The 15,861-nt window shown below is 42.8% G+C and overlaps 1 protein-coding gene across 1 annotated transcript; it reads right to left on the reverse strand.

Annotated features, from left to right (window-relative positions):
* Positions 1-233: 233 nt before the first annotated feature.
* LOC144682436 (histone H2AX-like) lies at positions 234-7,831 on the reverse strand. Its single transcript, XM_078544841.1, has 2 exons — positions 7,791-7,831; positions 234-531 (listed from the first exon to the last, which is right to left on the reverse strand). The coding sequence occupies exons 1-2, from the start codon at positions 7,829-7,831 to the stop codon at positions 234-236; spliced, it is 339 nt and encodes a 112-aa protein (XP_078400967.1).
* Between the last annotated feature and the right edge of the window lie 8,030 nt (positions 7,832-15,861).

Below are 15,861 nucleotides of genomic sequence, written 5' to 3' on the forward strand. Positions count from 1 at the left end.
TCTTTGTTGACCTAATTGGCAATTGAAACAGGTGGCACAGGTAGAAAAATGGCTTATTTCAAGGTTATGTTCTTACATCCTTGCTTTTCAATATTTATACCAACGACCAGCCGATTCATCCATGTACTAGAAGCTTTTGCTATGCTGATGCCCTGTGCATAGCAACTCAGAAACAATTTTTCAATATAGTAAGAGAAGACCCTTGATCTTTTTCTGGTCTCGCCCCTTCAGGCCTAAACCTTGCCAGGGTGACCGGTTTTCTTGGGCTGCGGCACAGCCTGGGTGTTGGGCAGGACCCCACTCTGGGCTATGGTGATCCCTCCCAGTAGCTTGTTAAGCTCCCCTTCGTTGTGGATGGTGAGCTGCAGGTGGTGGGGAATGATGCAAGTTTTCTTGTTGTCCCAGGCCACGTTGCCGACCAACTCAGGGACCTTGGCCGTCAGGTAATCGAGGACGGCGGCCAAGCAGACGGGGGCTCCTGCCCCGACACGCTCAGTATAGAGACCCTTGCGTAGTGGCTGGAGGACGCTGCTGACGGGAAGTTGGAGACTGGCTCAGGAGGAGCAAGTCTTGGCCTTGGCGCACCCTTTCCCTCCAGTTTTACAGCAACCAGGCATCTTGTTGTTGCCCCTGCTGAAAACCTTCACAAATGTTGGTGCACTAGCTGAGCCAACCAACTATTATGTGATTAATCATCAGTGGGCCAACACTGAAAAGACAATGTAAAGCGAGAACTTAACATATGTTGGTATGGGAGGATACTGACTGCAAGCTGGTATACCTTAGAGCAATGTTAGATTGCACTCTAAGCTTCAAAGATTATTGTCATCAAAGTAAGGGTGAAAGTGGCAGCTAGAACCAACATCTTAAGGCTGCTGGCCAACTCTAAATGGGGAACTGACCTGAGAACATTACAAACAACCACCTTTGCCCTGTGCTAATCAACAGCTGAATATGCTTGCCCAGTCTGGGAACACTCTCCCTATGCCAAGGCATTGGATCCTGACCTCAACATAGCTTGTATTACAGGCTGCCTGAAACCTACTGAAGTGGACAACATGTACCTGCTTATGGTGTTGCTCTATTTGTTAAAAGGAGGTAAGTTACATCAGGAGCAGAATGGATAAAGCATACCACTGACCTTTGTCATCCTCTCTTCCAGAAATAGTCAGCAACAAAGAGGCTCAAGTTGAGGGGCAGCTAATTAGATACACTCCAGCTCTTAGGCTGCAACCCCCACAGCTGCCACCTTGCTGATTGGTCAACATATCTACAGATGAAGACACACAAGCTGTGTAATCACCCTGAGGAACCTCTTCCATCGGAATCCAATGAAGTGTGGCCTACTTGTCTGTGTTTCAATCACCTCAGGACTGTTGTCTGCTGCTGTAAGGCCTAACTATGAAGAGACATCCCAAATGATGCAACTTCTTCTAGAATGCTCTCTTCTGCCAAAGCCATGCAGCCCTAAAGGTTTTCTACTCTCGAGCCCGAGCCTTTGTGAAACAATGGCAAAGGAAAGTATCTTTTGACAGGACATGAATAAAGACACCAGGCCAGAAATTGGGTGTGAGGAATCTGTTCTTCAGGTGCTCCTTGGGCCCCTAAATTCCCATGATGACCACAGGAATCTATGCTCACTTCTGGCTGGAAGTTTGTTACTCAGCATATGGAGTAATAATAAGCAAGAGTCATTCTTTACTGGGCCCAAAGCAGGCACAATGCCATTTGCATATTCAGATGAGGAGCCTAACACCTGTTGGAGATCCCCACTGCAAAACCACTTAACCCTGGCTCAGCCAGCAGGGGTGTTTTTTATGAACCCACATTTGTACCCGATCACCTCTACTTCCACAATTGACGGTTTTGATGTTAATATTCCCCAACACCGCACCTTCCTACCCGCCCCCAATCCTTGACCTTCAGGCCTCCCGACCTCCCTCACCATGGCACGACATCCAGGTTTCCTGACCTCCACTTCCCCACATGCCCTCTACTGGCCTCTTGTTTGCTCATCCATCATAAGGCCCATGTTACCCCCACTGATTATCCCCTCCTGCAGTGGAGTTCCTATGGAAACGATGTCCAATATCCTGGACTCCGTGGATCCTAGCATTCATGGGTAAGTGCCCTGTGCAAGGGGAGTGTCTGAAAATGGAGCTCCTGAATTTTGATGCATACCTAAGTAGGAAACATTGTTGGTTGTGGATTCCTAAGCCTAGATTTTTTTCTATTATCCTCGTTCAGCCCCAAGTGACTAATGATTGATTTTAGAGTGACTCCAATAAAAGCATTCTGCTTGTGCAGGGTTAGCTGTTTGACGTAGGTTCAGTTCCAAATCCAGATTTGAAAGAGTGAACCAAGCACACATATTGTGGGTACAAAAAATTGCATATAGGCAAAATTTAAATTGATATTTCCAATTAAAGCTGGAGTGTCAAAATAGGGGTTAAAAAATACTGAAAACTAATAGAAAAGCTCAGAAATCATGTCAACCTATTTTAGCCTTTGACCAAGGATACAGGCAAAGGGGATTTGGAATTGACAGCAACGATTAAGGAAGAAGAAACAAAAAAGGGAACGAAGGCCAGAATTTTGTGCTCCCCCAGAGGCAGATTTTTAAGCAGGGTGGGAAAAGGGAGCGTGAAATTGAAGGGACGGGATTCTCACCATGACCGCACAGTGATTTTACGCTGGGGTGGTAAGGCATTGGATGGGAAGCCTGTCCTTGGCCAATTGAGGCCCTTAAGTGGCCAAAGGGCCATTTCCCACCCAGCCTCAATGTTTAAGCTGGTGGAAGGATTGAAGTTGCGTGGGGGGAAATGGCTGTGGGGCATTCGGAGAATCAATCATAAGCGAGGCTATAGCTGGGCACTTAGAAAAACTCAATGTAATTGGGAAATGTCAGCACTGTTTTGTGAAAGGGAAATCATGTTCAACAAATTTATTTGAGTTCTTTGAAGGAGTACCATGTGCTGCAGATAAAGGGGAGCCTGTAGATGTGCTCTACTTGGATTTCCAGAAGGTATTTGATAAGGTGCCTCATGAAAGCTATTGTGGAAAATAAAAGCTCATGGTTTAGGGAGAACATATAAGCATGGATAGAAGATTGGCTGGCTGGCAGAAAATAGAGAGTATGCATAAATAGGTCTTTGTCTGATTGGCAGGATGTGACTTGTTTAACCCCACAGGAATCTGTGCTGGGGCCTCATGTTTTTAAAATGTACGTCAATGACTAAGATAAGGGGAGCAAAGGCACGGTAGCTAAATTTGCAGACAACGCAAAGATAGGTAGGAAAGTAGGAAAGAAGATATAAGGAGCTTGTAGACAGATATACATAGGTTGAGTGAGTCGGCAAAAATCTGGCAGATGAAGTATAATGTGGAAAAATGTGTAGTTGTTCACTTTGGCAGGAAGAATAATAAAACAGAGTATTACTTAAATGGAGAAAGATTGCAGAATTCTGAGGTGCAGTGGGATCCAGATGTTCTCATACATGAGTCACAAAAAGTTTGTATGCCGGTACAGCAAGTAATCGAGAAGGCAAAGGGAATGCTACCCTTTATTATGAGAGGAATTGAACATAGGTGTAAGGGTGTTATGCTTCAGTTATACAGGGCATTGGTGGGATCACATCTTGAATATTGTGTGCAGTTTTGGTCTCCTTATTTACGGAAGGATGTAAATGCATTAGAGGCGGTTCAGAGGAGGTTTACTAGTTGATACCTGGAATAAGCAGGTTGTCTTATGAGGATAGGTTGGACAGACTGGGCTTGTTTCCACTGGAGTTTAGAAGAGTGAGGGGTGACTTAATTGAAGTATATAAGGTCCTGAATAGTCTTGACAAGGTGGACGCGCAAAGGATGTTTCCTCTTGTGGGTGAGTCCAGAACTAGGGGGCATTGTTTTAAAATTAGGGGTCATCCTTTTAGGAAAGAGTTGAGGAGAATTTTTTTCTCTCAGAGGGTTGTGGTGATTTTGGAACTCTCTGCCTCAGAAGGTAGTGGAGGGGGGGTCATTGAATATTTTTAAGGCTGAGGTAGATAAATTCTTGTTAGGCAAGGGAATCGAAGGTCATCGGGGTGTAGATGGGAATGTGGAAATCGAAACACAAACTAATCAGCCATGATCTTATTGAATGGTGGAGTAAGCTCAAGGGGCCGAATGCCCTACATTTGCTCCTATATCCTTTGTACGTATGACTCTTTGGATGGTGGGAAGTGAGACCCTGCCATCTGAAAAATTCAGAGCTAAGAGTCTGCAGCGGCAGACAACAGAGGAACTGAGCATCCAACTTCATGTTTACTGGCTGCTGAAAGTGATCTGGTGCCTATTTGACTTATTTGTCATTGTTCCATTGCCAGGCACTATCCCCATAGGTGAGCACTGAATCGCAGCTGTTTGGAGGTGGAACCAAATTTTTGGCCACATTTGACCATTACTGTCAATGGCTGTGCAAGCCAACGCTGCAAGTGTGCCTGCAGTGAATGACATGGATCAGCATCTGGCTATCTGCCGACCTGGCCCATATGAAAATTGATCTTCATGGTTTTTACCAGTAAGACAAACAAGTGTTTGCAGATATTGTTGGTGAATCCTTGCCAGTTGCAGCCAAACAGGTTGTGCTTGCTATTGATCATGCTGTGTTCTTTCTAGCTGCATCATTGGAGGGCTTTGTTGGAACACTCGGCCCAGCCTTTGAAGTCCTATGGTCTCTTTAATTTATCTTCTGCTGCTGCTTTACTGCTCATCTTCAGTTTCTACCTGAGGGCCATTGACAGTCTTGAGCTTGCTGGCATGAATGCTGCCTGGAACACAGCATAACTATATAGTGCCCCCTCCCCAAACAAACCACCCCATGCCTCCCAACCAGGAAATTGAATCTGGATCATGACAGGGTTGGGGCGTTGGGAATTTTCATCGCGAAATAGTAGGGGATGGATCAGAAAAGTTCAGAACCTTGAATTTGTTGTGTAAATGCCGAACTTTATTTTAATTGCAATATAATTTTATTTTATTCTTTCATGGGATGTGGATTTCACTGACAAAGCCAGCATTTGTTGCACATCTCCAATTGCCTTTGAACTGAACATTTCAGAGGGCATTTAAGAGCTAACCACACCTCTGTGGATCTGGAGCCACATGTAGGCCAGACCGGATAAGGACGGCAGATTTCCTTCCTTAAAAGGCATTAGTGATCCAGGTGGGTCTTTCCAACAATCAATGATATTTTCATGGTCACTATTACTCAAACTAGCTTCATATTCCAGATTTATTAATTGAATTTAAATTCTGCCAGCTGCTATGGTGGGATTTGAACCCGTATCCTCAGAGCGTTAGCCTGGGCCTCTGGATTATCACTACACCACCATCTCCCCCTGATTTTGAGATTATACTCCTCAAGCGCTGTGGCTATAAATGATTGCCACTAGCAGCAGGTTAACTTGTATCTTATAAATTCAATGTACCTTCAATTATTTACAATTACAATTTAGGGAAACCCTTAACATCAGTGCCTTATGACTGCAAATGGCAATTGAGTAGCTTCATAACATTCAATGAAGAATACTATTTAAATGGTTTCATCTGAAAGCAATTGCACCCATATTAATTTCTTGTGGACTATAAATACTTTAAGTATTCTCTGCACAGCCTTATCTTTTCTGAGATTTTGATTCTAAGAAGCTGTCAGATTTTTACTTTTGGATCTGTAAGCGCAGTTCCTCAACAGGGATAATTAATTACATTGGGAACACTGATAATAAAGCATTATTTTAGATGATAGGAATCACTGGTCTTGAAATACTAAAATATTATGCTTTCTTAAATCTCAAAGCCAAAATGAGTCAGAGGTATCATTTTCAAACAAAGAGCAAATTGCCTCTTTTGGTAGAAATTAACAAACCAAAATCACATTTGTGCGGGTGTGTGAGTTTGCAGCCTATATGTTGGGACAATCCAAATGTCTTAATTTCTATTAAAATAGAAATGAAAGAAAAGTCAGAAATTACATCTTGCCATATTTTTGAAATATTTAAATTACCACTAAATTGGTACATTAGTCATATAACTGTGGACTACATTAAAGTAGATTAAAATATCTGGAATGTGGAATTCTTTCTAGTGTCCTTGAAAGATGTACAGAATTTTTTATGCTGAGGGGTGACCCACAAACCTGGATCAGCACAAAGTGTATGGCAGCAGATAACTGACTGGCTCAATTGGGTTGGAATATTATGAGGATTTGGCAGGAGGCCTGGAAGTACCTTGCAGGCAGTAGGCCACCTTCATCACAAACAATTCTCCACCTTACACAGCAGTCAAACATCAATACTATTATATCAGCAAAGAGGCCAGACAGCCACTTAGGAGTAGGGTATAAACACAAGTACACTTAAAGTGCATGAGGAACAATAAGCAGGCTTGGTTCCTCTGTCTTAAATTTTCCTTTCTGTTCTCTGCTTAACCTAGGAAGTACTTAATCTTCAAATGCTAAGGACAAAAATCTACTTTGCTCTACTATTACACCTCCTTCATTTAAAGACAACTTTAATTGATCTCAGTGTTAAAACTTCAATTGTCCCAGCATTCAAAGCCTTTTAAGGATCTCAATGATTCTTGATTTCACTCCTTAATGGCCTCCCTCTATTTTTAACATTATGTCTCCTACTGCTGGATTCCCAACCAGAGAAATACTTTCACTTTGTCTACCAATCAAACCCTTTTATCATTTTAAATGCCACAATTAGATTACCACTCAATCTCCTGTATTTAAGGTCATAGAAGCCAAATACAAGCCAAGCTAATGCAGCCTGTCCTCATTTCTTAACCCCTTAAGCCCCACTATAATTCTGGTGAATTTCTGCTGCAGCCCTTTCAATGCCTATACAACCTGCCTGAGGTAGGTTGCCTGCAACTAAATACAGAACTCCAGATAGGATCAGAGCAAAGTTCTACACAATGGCAAAACTTTATCTCCTTTGTATTCTAGCCTCATTTAGATAAAGGCTAACATTCTACTCACCTTTTTGATTGCTTTTTATACCTGTACATTAGCTTTTAGTGGTTTTGGGAATTGTGTGGTTGGATTGGAAAATGGTTAATGACACTCCATTATTTAAGAAGAGCGGGAGAGAGAAGCCAGGTAATTACAGTCCTGTCAGACCAATATCAGTTGTAAGAAAGTTACTAGGATCTCTTATCAGAGTGAATGAATGCATGAACAAGTTTGAGCAGAACAAGAAGATTGTACAAGGACACCCAAATCTCTTTAATCCTTCACAGTTCCTAATTTATCATCATTTAGAAAATGCTCTAATTTATTTTTCTTGGATCCAAAGTAGATGACCTCACATTTCCCCATACTGAACATTATTTGCCATGGTTTTGAACACTAAATCTCTTTATAATGCTTTGTAACTTTTGCTCCAATCTGCACAGTCTACTGTGCCTCTTAGCTTAGTGTCATCTGAAATTTTGGATGCATATTTCCTTCATCCAAGTTATTGTACTGAAAAGTTGAGACCCCAGTATAAATCACTGAGAGATACCATACTCATATTATGACAATCGGGATGTGCACCCCTTCTGCCTACTGTCTATCTCCTACTTACCAACAAATGTTGTTCCCATGTTGCAAGTTTGCTCCATTTCTGTGCACTTTAATTTTTGCTTATAATCTCTTGAGTGAAACTTTAACAAACCCCTTCATGTTGCTGTTAGACACTCCCTTATCCACCACGTCAGTGACCTCATCAAAAATTTAACTAAGCTAATCAGACATGACGTACCCTTCACAAATCAGCTCAGGTTCATCAGGGTGCTTTGTCATTTTGTCCCTAATGGCAGATTCTGATAATCTGCACAAAGCTGATGCTAGACTGACAGTTTTGTGGTGATCTAGTTTCTTAGCCTCACCCTTCTTAAATACTGGAATGACAGTAGCAACTTTCTAATCCAATAGAACAATTTTCAAAACAAGAGCTTTGGAAGGTTATGGCTAACACAAAGAGTTGTCTATTTTAAGTCTCATTATAGTTCAATTTCCTTTTTTTTAACTTAGGTTAAATCCAATCAGTTCCCTTCTATAACAAAAACAGAATTACCTGGAAAAACTCAGCCGGTCTGGCAGCATCGGTGGAGAAGAAAACAGTTGACGTTTCAAGTGCTCATGACCCTTCGGCAGAACTGAATTATAGTTAGGAGAGAGGTGAAATATAAGCTGGTCTAAGGTGGGGGGCGGGGGGAGAGAGGTTGAGGGTGGGGTGGTTGTGGGGACAGGCAAGCAGTGATAGGAGCAGATAATCAAAAGATGTCACAGACAAAAGGATCAAAGAGATGTTGAAGGTGGTGATATTATGTAAGAAAAGTGCTAATTAAGAATGGATGGCAGGACACTCAAGGTACAGCTCTAGTGGGGGTGGGGTGGAAAGACTAGCAAAGTATTAGTTGTAGATTTAAAAATAATGGAAATAGGTGGGAAAAGAAGAATCTATATAAATTATTGAAAAAAAAATGTAATGTACTCTCTCCTCACCGTCCAAGGGCCCAAACACTCCTTTCAAGTGAAGCAGCATTTCATTTGCATTTCCCCTAACTTAGTCTACTGCATTCGTTGCTCCCAATGTGTCTCCTCTACATTGGAGAGACCAAACGCAAACTGGGCGACCGCTTTGCAGAACACCTGCGGTCTGTCCGCAAGAAAGACCCAAACCTCCCTGTCGCTTGTCATTTTAACACTCCACCCTGTTCTCTTGCCCACATGTCTGTCCTTGGCTTGCTGCATTGTTCCAGTGAAGCCCAATGCAAACTGGAGGAACAGCACTTCATCTTCCGACTAGGCACTTTACAGCCTTCCGGGCTGAATATTGAATTCAACAACTTTAGATCTTAAACTCCCCCTCCCCCCATCCCCACCCCGTTTCTTCCCCCTCCCTTTTTTTTTTCAATAATTTATATAGATTCTTCTTTTCCCACCTATTTCCATTATTTTTAAATCTACAACTAATACTTTGCTAGTCTTTCCACCCCACCCCCACTAGAGCTGTACCTTGAGTGTCCTGCCATCCATTCTTAATTAGCACTTTTCTTACATAATATCACCACCTTCAACACCTCTTTGATCCTTTTGTCTGTGACATCTTTTGATTATCTGCTCCTATCACTGCTTGCCTGTCCCCACAACCACCCCACCCTCAACCTCTCTCCCCCCGCCCCCCACCTTAGACCAGCTTATATTTCACCTCTCTCCTAACTATAATTCAGTTCTGCCGAAGGGTCATGAGGACTCGAAACGTCAACTATTTTCTTCTGCACCGATGCTGCCAGACCTGCTGAGTTTTTCCAGGTAATTTTGTTTTTGTTTTGGATTTCCAGCATCCGCAGTAGCTTTTAGCTTTTTGTTTTTATCAATTCCCTTCTATGGTTTATTTGTAGTTGCACTTGCACTGCTGGCATTTTGTCCTCTCCTCTGCCTTGAAGATGGATGTAATGTACTCATTTAACATCTCTGCCATTTCCTTATTGTCGGTTACAGAATCACCTTCATCTCCCTTTAATAGGTCACACTTCTCTTAGCTAATTTGTCATAGTATATTTATAAATACTTTTAATGCTGGCCTTGATACTCTTTATCATTTTTTGTATTCATATTCGCAGCTCTTTATAATTTCTTTGTAAGCAATTAAGGACGGCCGACAGCTCCTGATGCTAATGGGCCAATCAGAAGGCTGGCTGCTCTGAAACCTCAATAGTACCACCAAGAGAGGTGGTCACTGCTGAGGTATACAGGAGGAACAAATATTCCTTATGATCAGGGGTTCATCCATACTGTCCCATTTTTAGCACTGTGGAAATTGTAACAATGAAATCCCTTTGTCATGTGAATTGTATGCTCTGATGCACTTGCGGTCTCATCTAAGCTTCTCCAAACTTCTAAAGGGTTGACTGATTAACACATTAAGAAAATAAAACCAGATACACAAAATTAAGGTGCTTGCTTTTCGTTAACATATTTTCAGTCATTCTGTGTAACAAAGAAAATATTAAAAATGCCATACTGTCTCTAAAGATGGACTGAGTCATGCTTTCACAATGCCTCAGACAATCATATTCCATGCCTGGTAGATAACCTTCTGAAAATAAACTGACCTAGACCCTTACCCACCTCGTTCATCAGATATAATCCTGAAGTTGTCTTTCTCTTTCCTTTTGTTTCCACACTGGACACCTTCACCTTTGGCCATTTCCCTGTCCATTGATTGGCCACTAAAGTTGAAAAATAAGCAAGCCACAGCCACTCCCTGCCTGAGTAGAAGGCCCTGGCAACAATTTCCCCCAGTTTTCAAAATGAGTGAGGTCATTTGACATAATAAAGGTGACAGCACATAAGTGCAAAGGGTAAGGCTGAAGCATTTGCTACAATCTTCAGCCAGAATTGCTGAGTGGATGATCCATCCCAGCCTCCTCCCAAGGTCCCCAGCATCACAGATCTCCATGTGATATTAAGAACTGGCTAAAGGCATTGGATACTGCAAAAAGGCAATGGGCCCTGACAACATTCCAGCAATAGTGCTGAAGACATGTGCTGCAGAACTTGCCGCGCCCCTAGCCAAGCTGTTTCAGTACAGGTGCAACACTGGCATCTACCCGGCATAGTGGAAGGTTACCCAGCTATGTCCTGTACACAAAAATCAGGACAAATCCAACCCAGCAAATTACCGCCCCATCAGTCTACTCTCATTCATCAGTAAAGTAATGGAAGGGGTCATCAACAATGCTATCGAGCGGCACTTGCTTAGCAATAACCTGCTCACTGATGCCCAGTTTGGGTTCCACCTGGGCCACTCAGCTCCTGACTTCATTACAGCCTTGGTTCAAACATGGACAAAAGAACTGAACTGCCGAGGTGAGGTGAGGATGTCTGCCCTTGACATCAAAGCTGCATTTGACCGAGTGTCGCATGAAGGAGCCCTAGCAAAACTGGAAACAATGGGACTCAGGGGCAAAACTCTCCATTGGTTGGAGTCATTACTAGCTCAAAGTAAGATGGTTGTGGTTGTTGGAGGTCAGTCAACTCAGCTCCAGGGCATCACTGCAGGAGTCCCTCTGGGTAATGTTCTGGGCTCAACCATCTTCAGCTGCTTCATAAATTACCTTCCTTCTATCCTAAGGTCAGAAGTGGGGATGCTCGTTGATGATTGCACAATGCTCAGCACCATTTGCGACTCCTCAGATACTGATGCAGTCCATGTCCAAATGCAGCACAATATCCAGGCTTGGGCTGACAAGTGGCAAGTAACATTCGCACCACACAAGTGCCAGGCAAAGACCTACTCGAACAAGAGAGAATTTAACCACTGCCCCTTTATGTTCAATGGCATTAGCATCACTGAATCCCCCACCATCACTGAATCCCTCACTATCAACATCCTGGGGGGTTACCATTGACCAGAAACTGAACTAGACTAGCCATATAAATACTGTGGCTACAAGAGCAGGTCAATGGCTAGGAATTGTGCAATGAGTAACCCACCTCCAGACTCCCCAAAGCCTGTCCACCATCTACAAGGCACAAGTCAGGAGTGTGATGGAATATTCCCCATTTGCCTGGATAAGTGCAGCTCCAAGAACACTCAAGAAGCTTGACACCATCCAGGACAATGCAGCCCGCTTGATTGGCACTACATCCACAAACATTCACTCCCTCCACCATCGACGTACAGTAGTAGCAGTGTGTACCATCAACAAGATGCACTGCAGGAATTGACCAAGATTCCTTCAACAGCACCTTCCAAACCCACAACCACTACCATCTAGAAGGACAAGGGCAGCAGATGGATGGGAACACCACCACCTGGAAGTTCCCCTCCAACTCATTCACCATCCTGACTTGGAAATACATCGACGTTCCTTCGGTGTCACTGGGTCAAAATTCTGGAACTCCCTCCCTATCAGCCCTGTGGGTGTACCTACACCACATGGACTGCAGCTGTTCAAGAAAGCAGCTCGCCAGCACCTTCTGAAGGGCAACTAAGGACGCACAATATTTGCCAGCCCAGCCAGCGAAGCCTACATCCCGTGAACAAATAAAAAAAAAATTATATCTTGCTGCATCCATTTTCAAAGCAGAAAGTGGATGCATAGAGATCCACTTTAGAGGGCAACCCTCAAGCATAATTAGCATTGTGACATGTGAGATCTTGGTTCATGCACTGTAAAGATATTCCATTGTAGCCAACTAAAATAAACATTCGGCCTCTTGAACATGCTAATAAGGGATGCTTGTTTTGGAACCCAAACCAGTAATTGGTTTACGATGAACGTAGTAGGTGTCAAGCTTGCTGTGTTCTGGGTAACCAGGCCTACAGGAAGTCTAACAAGTTGCCCTTAAAAGAACTGTTGGAGTGCTGCCAAAAAGATAACTTTAAAAATAACTTACTTGGATTGGAGCCTGGATAAGTAGGAGTTTTGTTTTCAAAAGCTGAAATTTAGGTTTATAAAATCATTTGGAATATAATCTAATTTACTTGTGGAGTGTTATTTTGTTCACTTTGATAGTGTAGAATTTAGTATACCTTAGTGCTAAACTGCCAAAGCTGTGGTTCTAGTTTATGGATTGAGACAACTCAAAACTACTTGGAAAATAAAGCAAACAATAATAAAGCTTTAATAACAAAGTGAAGATGAGAGAAAAAGCTTTGAAAGCACAGGGTATATTTAATACAAAAATTATCTTATATATTGTAGTGACAAATCAAGTATTAGTCAGCCATCAGAGTCCTGTACGGGGAGGTTTAGAAATGTCATCTAAAAATAGTTCAATGCAATTTTCAGGTTAATATCTCAAGAAAAATGTCCAAATTCAAATAAATCTTTCAATTCATTTTGAGGTACAACACACGCCTTGACTTATCAATCAACAGGTAGCCCAAATAAGAGATTAATTCAGAAGTCCCAGAAGTAAAAATAATGCTTCAAAGCTCTACAGTATCCGCAACTGGTTGATGCATCACCAAGATGATCTTTTATTTTGGAGTGCAATGGTAGTGAATATTGCTGGGGCCTTGAACATGGGCTCAGAATGATCAAGTCTGATGCTATCCTTAGCAAAAGCTCATATTGTGCAATTGGGAGCAATAGATTAATCTGAATTGAGAACCTAGGATCATTTTCTCTCAGCTAGTCAATGCTTCTGCTGCATTGGTAGATCTCAATTAACTCAGTATGGATCCAGGATTGGTGTACTTGGATGAAGCTGGTCAATGTTGGTTCAGTTACACATGTGCTGATAGAGCTAGTTAATGAGGTAAGAGCAAATTAAGGTCTCCTTTCTTGCCTCTCCCTATCTGCTGCTGAAACAACCATCCATGCCTTTGATAGCTGCAGGCTCGACTATTCCAATGCTTTTCTTGCTGACCTTCCATCCTCTGTAACCTAGAGCTCATCCAAAACTTGGTCTCTTTATACTAACTCCTATTATCCCATCATCTCTGTGCTCCCTGACCTACACTGGCTCCTGGTCCAACAACATCAAGTTTAAAATTTTTATCAAAACCAGAAAATCCTGGAAAAACTCAGCAGGTCTAACAGCACCTTTGGAGAGAAAGACAGAGCTAACGTTCCGAGTACGTATGACTCTTCTTCAGACTTCTTCAGTCTTCAGACTTCTTCTTCAGAGTCATACGGACTCGAAACGTTAACTCTGTCTTTCTCTCCACAGATGCTGTCAGACCTGCTGAGTTTTTCCAGGGGCAGCATTTTCCCCCTGTCGTGGGGCTGTGCGGGCGCGGGCAGTTGGATTCCTGATCGTCGCCCCCTGTCGGGGGGTCGCGCTGCCATTTTACGTGGGCGGGTCAATTAAGGCCCGCCCAGTGTGCCGTCCGACTGGAAAATGCAGCACCAGCATTTTCTGTTTTTGTTTCAGATTTCCAGCATCCGCAGTATTTTGCTTTAATCTTAAAATTCTTATCCTTGTGCTTAAATTCCTTCATGGCCTCATCTCTTTCCATATATTGTGGCCTTCTCCAGCCCTGCAAACCACTTAGAATTCTGCATTTCTCCAATATTGTCCTCTTGTGCATCCCTGGGGCAAGAATTTTCATATGGTGGGTGGGCTCGGCGAGAGCGGGCGGGGGTGGGCGCGGAGCCAATTGCTGCCCACGATTGGCTCCACGCCGCCATTTTACGCTGTCTGGCCAATTAAGGCCCACCCAGCGCAATAGACAGCCAGTAGCGCTCGGCACTGCCTGTGCGGGCAGTGGGGGGGGAGGAGGGAGAGTCGGGGCCTGCGCTCTTCCGCGCATGCGTGCGAAAGTGCGCAGCAATCTCCCCGAGGCACGGAGCTGCCTCAGGGAGATTGAATCGATGTTCAAAAAATCATATGAAAGGTTTATAAATCAATTTAAACATGTCCCCTCGTGTGACTGTAGCACATGAGTTGGGACATGTTTTTATATTAATGAAAATTTTAAAATTTATTTGATACAAGCTTTAGGAAACCTTGTCCCGCTCGTGGATGAGGCTTCCTAAAAAACGCGAAGGCCGCTTGGCCTTTTTGCCTGCCCACCAACCTTAAAGTTGGACGGGAAGCGTTTATAATAACCTTAATTAAATCCTTAATGGCCTTAATAGGCCCTTTACATATCGGCGGGCGTGCAGCCGACTCCAGCTGCGCGCCCACTGACTGAAACATCGCTACTCAGCGCGATGACGTCAGGACGCACCCCGGACGACATCGCACGTCATTTCATGCGTCGGCGTGTCGGGCCCACCCCCACACGCCAACTGAAAAATTCTGCCCCTGGTTTTCTTTTCCCTATCATTGGTGACAGGTGTCTTCATGTGTCTAGGTCCCAAGCACTGGAAATCCTTCACTAAACCTCTGTCCTTTTCACCCCTGTCCTCCTTCAAGTCACTCCTTAAGACTTACATGATCAAACTTATTCGCACCTGTCTTCATATCTCTTTTTGTTATCACCATCATGTTTTGCTCACTAACACTTCTTTGAAAAAACCTTGAGACATTTTGCTATATTAAAGGCATTCCATAAATGCAACTTGCTGTTGTTGTATGAACTTCTGCTAACCCATTTTGGGTGATGAACGTACAACAGGGTATGACTTCTATCTGTTTTTGGCCTAAGCAGAACCATCTCTATTTATTTTATGGAAAATCTTAAAATATTAAATGATAGAATGATCCTCAGATACTGGCTTATGGGAGGTTTGGAGTTCTGAAGTTGTGAAGGGGAGGAGTAAGTATATAGAAATTGCAAAAATCAGGTGATTTCTAGAGAGAAGGGGAGCCAACCATATGCTCTTGATGTGGCTCCCTTGGATCATTGTTATTATTAAATGCACTGCGTGATATGCATAATTATACTTAGTTTTTTGAAAAGATTGTAGGCCCTGTTGTTTTGTGTTCACATTGGTATTTGGAATACTTTTAATTTCAAAAATTTTGATAAAGAACTTCTGCTGCAGAAACAACAAATAAATCAAAATAGTGCATGTTGATTAAAAACAAAGTTGAAAGCTATCTTAACAAGCAGCTATAGCCATTTTTGGCTTTTTAAAAATAAAATATAGTGGCGTGGAATCAGACCACAAAAAACACACACGATGATTGGAGGTAAAATAGGCATTGCTTGATCTAAAAATATAAAAACAAAAGATATATCAGTAATAAACCAACTTGGTGCAAAACTGTGACAAATAGGAAGAATTCAGTATGATCTTTAGCTGTTAGCCTTGACTCATGGTCACATTATCACTGCTGAGTCAAAGCTCCTCTTCTTGGACTTGAGTGCATAGGGTGGAATCTGCCTCTCCCCACAACACCCCCGTGGAAGGATGAGAAAG

This window comes from Cetorhinus maximus, chromosome 7 (genome assembly GCF_964194155.1).
Source record: "Cetorhinus maximus chromosome 7, sCetMax3.hap1.1, whole genome shotgun sequence".
Lineage (NCBI taxonomy): Eukaryota > Metazoa > Chordata > Chondrichthyes > Lamniformes > Cetorhinidae > Cetorhinus > Cetorhinus maximus.

What these genes read in the sequence shown, in the direction of transcription:
- LOC144682436 (XM_078544841.1), bottom strand. Translation starts at nt 7,831, where the DNA reads ATGACAAAGCACCCTGATGAACCTGAGCTGATTTGTGAAGG. An exon ending in CCTGAGCTGATTTGTGAAGG is followed by an intron (nt 532 to 7,790) that starts GTACGTCATGTC and finishes ACTTCCCGTCAG; the next exon opens with CAGCGTCCTCCAGCCACTAC.